This window comes from Pseudorasbora parva, chromosome 8, assembly GCF_024679245.1.
Source record: "Pseudorasbora parva isolate DD20220531a chromosome 8, ASM2467924v1, whole genome shotgun sequence".
NCBI classification, from domain to species: domain Eukaryota; kingdom Metazoa; phylum Chordata; class Actinopteri; order Cypriniformes; family Gobionidae; genus Pseudorasbora; species Pseudorasbora parva.
In genome coordinates, this window is record NC_090179.1 from 15,126,617 (window position 1) to 15,134,744 (window position 8,128).

Consider the following 8,128-nt stretch of genomic DNA (forward strand, 5'->3'; position numbering starts at 1 on the left):
TTTAAAAAAAATTCTAAAAACACACAATCTTAAATTTAAAAAGGTAATACAATTTTAAACAATGTCAAGGGGTTAGTTCATCCAAAGATTACCCCATGATTTACTCACCCTCAAAGTCATGTTTGGTGTATATGACTTTATACTTTCAGATGAATACAATCAGAGTTACATTAAAAGATGTCCTGGCTCTTCTAAGCTTTATAATGGCGGTAAATCGGAGCCCAAAATTTGAAGCCCCAAAAAGTACATCCATCCATTATTCTGCCAGAAGGCCGTCTAGCGGAAGCTAGCTTTATAACGTTTTGAATGTGGATATTTTTCTTACACAAACGCATGGCTTTGCTTCAGAAGGCCTTTATTAATCTCCCGGAGCCGTGTGGAGCACTGTTATGATTGATGGATAGATGCACTTTATGGTCTTCAAAACAGAAACAGCCATTCACTGGCATTATAAAGCTGGGAAGAGCCAGGACATTTTTTTTTTATATAACTCAGATTGCATTCATCTGAAAGAAGAATGTCACATACACCCAGGATGACTTGAGGGTAAGTAAATCATGGGCTAACTTTCATTTTTAAGTGATCAATCCCTTTTAAAACTAATCCCAATCCCTGACATTTACTTTATTATAATACTTATTTGTTTTAGGATTAAAGGGATAGTTCACCTTAAAATGAAAGTTAAGTCATCATTTTCTCACCCTTGTGTAGTTTCCTTCTTACCTTTTCTGACCAAAAAGGAGATAAAAAACAAAAAATTTAGCCCTACTCGTGCTAGTCCATATAACAGCAGTGAATAACTACCCGGATAAACACGCAAAAGTCTCACAGAATAGTCCCATGTGATGCATCGTACTGTATTTTTCAAGTGTTCTGGGGGTATACGGTAGGGTTTGGACTTTGTTAAAAACACAAAGCAAAATTGCATCGTAATGAAGACTGTATCGCACAGAGAAAAAACACTCATTGCGAGAAATCAAGTTTAGTACAGCTGCAGCGTTAAACACAACACATAGAAATCCTCCCAAAAATATCCATGTACTTTCTTCACTAAGTCAAATATCATCAGAACTCCGGTTGTGAGATGACAGTCAGAATGACAGTTGACAGATGTGAAGTTGATAACGTCTTATATAACAGATATACTCACCTCAGAGAAGATGGGTTGCATTTCACGTTTTTCTTAGTCTTGATTTCTCACAACTTGTGTGTTTTTTCTGGGCGAGCCGGAGTGAACTGAGGCGCTAATAGAGTCTCACAAACGTGCAGCCGTGCACAGAAGACCAACAGCCAAGGTCAGGATTTCCGTTGAATAATACATTATATTTCAGTTTGTTTTTAACCAAACCCTATCGTATTCCCTGTGAACACGGAGTATAAAGCATGCGTTGCATGGGATCATTCTGTCGCTAATCACTGCCATTATATTAGGGTGACCAAACGTCCTGTTTTCCCACAACATAGACATTTTGGTTATGTATAGTATTTTGTAAATTAACCATTTTCTATCCATACAGAGGGGGCATACTTTAAATGTATTGAAATGAATAAAGCACCTTTGAGTAAACTTTGAGTATCATTTGAGTATCTCATTGCTAGGTCAAATGTCCTGGATTTGGGCAATCAAAATATGGTCACCCTTCATTATATGGACAAGCATGAGCGAGACCTTTGTAAAAAAGAAAAAAGGGCATATGGCATTAGCACAACAATAGGGTGAGTAAACGATGACTTAATTTTCATTTTAGGATGAACTAACCGTTTAACTTTAGTACATACTAAAAATCCACTTTCATATCCTGTAACTAAAGTCACCTAAATTTTCCATCCATCCACTCACCTGTGATGTCAAACCACAAGGAGGCGGAGCCTTGCTGTTGGGCGGACACCACTCCAACTATGTCCGCCACTTTGTCAGTTTCCATGACGGTGAAATTGTAAAGCTGCTCATCGAAAGCGAGTGGCACGGGGCTGGGCGGCGGGCGGCGAATCCACTCGATGTGCAAACGAGCAGTAGCCCAGCGCTGAGGACGCCCATTATCCACTGCCTTCACCTGGGGTCAGGTGCAAAAAGACAGGAACACAAAGCAAGTGAGCATTAAAAGAACTGAACTAAAGTGGAAGACTGAACTAAAAATGGAAAAATGCATCAGTATTGACCTTTGTACTGAATGCAAACAAAAGAACAAACCTGTTACAAGAAGAATAAATTGAAAATGTCAACTCCCTCATTAAGAGAATTGAGCTGCTATATGCGCCAAGGGAGTTTCACAAGACCTGGAAATTATTTTCCAAGAGTTCACATTTCAGTTTAAATGTGGTGAAACTATTTCTCGTCCTTACATGAGATCATTTATATAATTCCAGTTAAATAATAATAATAATAATAATAATAATAAAAAAAACATTTTAAGGTGGTCAGGCTAGTTTATGGAGTTTGGTTCTGGTCTAACAGCTCTAACCAGCATGAACAAGATAGTCTTCCAAGACAAAACCAAGCCCATCTGCTAGTCAAGCTTATCAATCATAATAAACTTCATAATCAATCATAATAAATCATCATATCGTATCTTATCGCATGTTATAATATCATATATCGTATTGTATTATCTCATCGTATTGTATTGTTTCTTCTTATTGCATCATATGGTGTCTTAACGTATCCTATCGTTTCTATAATATGATATTGTATCGTATATTATAATATCATATCTTATATCGTATCTTATCTTGTCCTATAATATGATATATTATCGTATCGTATCATATCCTATAACATTATATCTTATCGTATCATTTCTTATCGTATTGTATCGTATCGTATCTTACTGTATCTAATCGTATCCTATTGTGTCATATACTATAGTATTTTATCTTATTACACGGCTCTGTGAAATACTTGATTCTGATTGGTCAATCGCGCATTCCAGCGGTATATTATTTCCAGATAACACCCGCTCATCCGGGTACTACGAGTTATCCTGACCGGTACTACTTCTATGCTTAACGCTGGCGCCATCTTGTGGCTTAAACAGCCGTGGGTTACAATGGAAGACTTCAAGGCAGGTTTCCTTTATAACGTTTTTAATATAGATATTTTTCTTACACAAACGCATCGATTCGAATCAGAAGGCTCTATTAACCCATCGGAGCCGTGTGGAGCACGTTATTTGACGGACAGCTGCATTTTTTATGGACTTCAAACACAACTACAACTACTGCTTGGTTAGCCTGGACTTTTTAAATATAACTCCGATTGTATTTGTCTGAAAGAAGAATGTCATATACACCCACGATAACTTGAGGGTGAGTAAATCATAGGCTTGGTTTAATTTTTGGGTGAACTAACCCTTTCAGCATTCATTTTCAACATTTAGCAAGGGCATATGGCAAATCTTCAGCAATAGATAAAGGCTTAAAGCAGGTTGGAACTGTTTTTCTTCGCGGACGCTTTGCGTAAGAGCTAATAAAATATTTAATCTCAAGACAATATTTTGTGTCTAATAATTATTTATTTGAGACTAGTAGCCGTGTAATAAGCGGGATAATGTACACCCAGCCGGTTGTTATCGCAGAATAAACCCCTTCAGAGTGATGCTCCGCTTCGTGTCGGGGTCCTGATCACTCTGTCGGGGACGGGGTTTATTCTGCGATAACAACCGGCTGGGTGTACATTATCCCTTACATATCGTATCCTATTTTTTTTATTTATTTGTATTTTATCGTATTGTATCCTATCATGTCTTATACTATACTATAGTATTGTATTTTATCTCATCATATCATATCTTATATTGTATCGTATTGTATATTACCGTATTGTATCATGTCTTGTCGTATTGCATCTTATCTTGTCGTATAGTATCTTATCGTGTAATACTATTGTATTATATCGTATCGTATATTATCATATTGTATCATATATTATGTCATTGTATCATATCTAATCGTATCGTATTGTTTTATATCTTATCGTATCGTGTAATGCTATAGTATTCTATTTTATTGTGTCCTATCATATATTTTTTATCTCGTATTTTATCATAATTTATCCTATTAGGCATGTGGCGATTTTCGGTAATGCAATATTTTATGATAATGGATATGCATGATATTGTTATCGTGCGTAAATAATAATTTATTAACAAATATAAATTTTTTTATAATGCACTTAAGAATACTTTGCCCATCAATCGTATAAATCCTCAACACCGCTATTCTGTGTCAAAGGGGAAAAAACGTGTTCAGATGTAAACAAGCCCAACGTGCGTTTGCACATGGCTGAACGGAAGAAGGAGACGAGCTGAATGAAGTGCCGCTAAGTGACAGCAGAGGGCGCTGATGGACCGGCAGAATGCTGCGGTTACCCCGGAAACCCCGCAAACAAAAGCAACCGCTAGTGAAGAAGTTTTTAAAACAGCCATTCGTTTTTGTAATCTCAATGTTGTTCATCACAGCACAAAATACTTAAAGACTTAAATAGGCTATTTATTTTCAAACTTAAACATTATGTTTTAATCTGGACTGCAACATGCCCTAATGATTAGAATTTTTGGGATTATTTGTTCAAAAAACATACGACTTCATTAGTTAACATGTTAATTCATTATTACCAAACTGACAATGAAAAATACTTATAAAGAATTAATTATTCTAAGTAATGTTAATTTCTTAGTTACTGTTTAATAACATTAAAATCAAAATCAAAATAATTTTTTAATGGACCTAAAATAAAACTATAATGATCAGTATTTCTTAACTAACATTACCAAAAACATTATACTTTCTGTTCCAAATGTAGCTATTGCTCAATCTTAGTTAATGCATTAAATAATGAGACCTTATTTTTAATTTGTTACCTGTTGTTCTTTATAGCCTAATTCTTTTGCACTTTAATCTGTTATTTTTTTTTACTTTTACAGCTCTGGAAAAAATTAAGAGACCACTTAACATTGATTTCTCTTAATTTTTTCCAGAGCTGTAAATATTTTTGGTGCATTGTATTATTGTATTTAAACATTCAGTTATTTTTGTTATTACAAAAATAGTTCTTAAAGATGTTATGCTATGACAACACTTATTTCAATATCGTGATAATATCGTATACCGTGATAAAAGTTTTGCAATTAATCGCAACATGAAAAATTTATATCGGCACATGCCTATATCCTATCATGTTTTACACTATAGTATTGTATTGTATCTTATCGTATCGTATTGTATCTTATCTTATCTTATATTGTATCGGATATTACCGGATTGCATCTTACCTTATCGATTTGCATCTTATCGTATTGAATCGTATCTAATCGCATTGTATCTTATCTTGTCGTATCGTGTCTTATCGTGTAATACTATCGTATCGTATTGTATCGTATATTATCATACTGTATCATATAATAATAATAATAATAATAATGAATTTTATTTGTAAAGCACTTTACATTTTTACAATCTCAAAGTGCTACAAAACACCAAGTGGTAGTAAATAGCCACTTTAAAAAAAATAAAATAAATAAATAAATAAATAAATAAATTAAAAAAAAATAAAAATAATATATATATATATATATATATATATATATATATATATATATATATATATATATATATACATACACATACATATATATATATATATATATATATATATATATATATATATATATATATATATATATATATATATATATATATACATATAACACAATAAAACCTATAAAACACATTTATTCGAAAGCTTGTGTAAAAAGATATGTTTTAAGGTTTCGTTTAAAAACATCAATAGTCTGTGGGGCCCTCAGGTAGTCCGGCAGGGCATTCCACAGCCTCGGAGCTGCCGATGAAAAGGCCCTACCACCCATGCTGCAAAGTTTTATAAAATATATTATCAAATCGCATCTTATCGCATTGTATCTTATCTAATTGCATCATATATTATCGTGTAATACTATCGTATTGTATTGTATATTATCATACTGTATCGTATATTATCGCATTGTATCTTATCTGATTGTATCGTATCTTATCATATTGTAGCTTATCATATCATATTAAATCATATCTTATTGTATCATATCCTATCCTATCGTATCGTGTCATATACTATAGTATTTTATTGCATCTTGTAGTTTTGTATTTCATCTTATCGTATTGTATCTTAACGTATTGTATCATATTGTATATTATCGTATATTATCGTATCGTATCATATCTTATCTAATGGTATCTTATCGAATTGTATTGCATCTTATCTAATTGTATCTTATCATATCTTATATTATGTTATTGTATCGTATCGTATCTTATTGTATTGTATCGTAAAGTCTTATCGTATCGCATCTTATTTTATTATTTTTTATTTGCATAAAATGTTTTTGTCACATAGGATAGTCACATGCGTTACATATGAGTTTAACTTCTTTTATAAGGTCAAAGGTGACTTACGGTAAGAATATCATAGGTTCCGGCTGTGAACTGTTTCTTGGGTGATGAAACCACGCCGGTTTTGGCGTCGATTACAAATTTCCCGTCCTCGTTGCCATCAACGATACTGTAGGAGAGGTCAGCGTTGGCTCCCTGGTCTTGGTCATAGGCGAAGACACGGTATATAGGAGCGCCCCGCTGCTTACGGGTGCGCTCGGGTAAACGGACCTGGTACACCTTTTCTGGAAATGTTGGTTTGTTGTCGTTAACATCCAGCACTTGGATCACCACCCACACTGTGGTGTGCCTGGGAGAAGTACCACCATCAGATACAGTCACCTGGACACAAAACCACAGCCGTGACCATAGAGACCAAACTCACATTTGCATTCAAAACTCTGCAATTACACTACTGTCCAAAAGTGTGGAATCCATGGTAAAAATAGATTATAAATGGACAGGAAAGTAGAAAAGAGATTCTTTATGCGTCTTAATGTGTCAACATAATTTTTCACTCTGTAGAGTGGTGTGATGAGTCATGTTCGGCTTTTCTCTCATTTCCTGTTTCTGACATTCTATCCATTTTTCTTTTTCATTAGCAAACATGCCCATCGCTCATCCACCAATCAGCACGGCCACACATGGCTGCCGGCCAATCAGGAGACTGTGACGAACTATGAAGGAACATTGAAATTATATAATTAAAAACAAAAGACATGGTGCGCGCCATCCATCTCAGCAGCAACAACAGAACGATTAATTTAATTCACTTTATTCATTTCCTTTCAGAGATACAGACGGCTATGCCACGCCTGTACAAATTCAATCTGTCTGTCTGAGAGAGAAAGAGAATGAGCGAGTGAGCAATAAATGAGAAAAAAGAGGGGGGTTGTAATAAATTAAAGGGGCGTTTGGTCTGTGTAATGTTATGGGTGTCAAGGGATCACACGGTGAACGGGCAACAACGTGAGTGACAAGTTTGTTCTCAAAATATCGGCACAAAATCGCATTTATTACAAACACACAGTCCAAATCGTTCACACACTAACATATGCAAATAGACCAACAGAGTGAAACATTTTGAATTTCAAACAGGCAGTCAGAATATAGGATATAGTCAGAACACGTCGGTAATCTTGCGTTTATATGAAGTGAAAATTGTTGTTATTCTCCCGCCCCTCACAAAATTGATCTGCAATTTGGAGGTAGTGCAAATTAGCATGGATCGCAGCTCTCACACCTGATGTGTGTTTGTGTGAAAGTATATGTGTGAACATGGGTTAGCATGAGTGTGTCTCACCTCCAGTACGTGTTCAGCCTGTTGTTCGCGGTCCAGCTTCCGAGAGGTTGTCGTAATCAGACCTGCAAAATACAAAATCACTCATTTTAGCAGGCGCTTTGGAATTTTTTTCTTTGACTCAACCCCTTGCACAGTCTGTAACTACAAGCAACGACACTGGTTTAATTTCAGTACCCATAATGCACTTAGCATGTTGTTGTCCAAGGCCACTCCCACCAGTTTGATATGGATACTCTTCACTAATATAGTCAAATATCGTCTTGCTTTAGTAGAAAATATTTTTAAGCAAACTTTTAGTCATAACGTTGTTGACTTGTGTTGATTATTCCCGGGTGCAAAAATGTAATGAGTAAACGTTTAGAGTTTGACAAAATATTGGTTTACAGTGAAGGATCCAGGGTG

General features: G+C 34.9%; 1 protein-coding gene across 5 annotated transcripts in view; it reads right to left on the reverse strand.

The window, feature by feature from the left end:
• fat3a (FAT atypical cadherin 3a) overlaps positions 1–8,128 on the reverse strand; it is a 211,446-nt gene that overhangs the window by 71,951 nt on the left and 131,367 nt on the right. For all 5 annotated transcript variants that reach the window (XM_067450195.1, XM_067450198.1, XM_067450196.1 and 2 more), the window contains 3 exons: positions 7,727–7,788; positions 6,448–6,765; positions 1,841–2,054 (listed from right to left, as the gene is read on the reverse strand). In XM_067450195.1, coding sequence (XP_067306296.1) covers positions 1,841–2,054; positions 6,448–6,765; positions 7,727–7,788 — 594 coding nt within the window. The remainder of the gene's footprint in view (positions 1–1,840; positions 2,055–6,447; positions 6,766–7,726; positions 7,789–8,128) is intronic.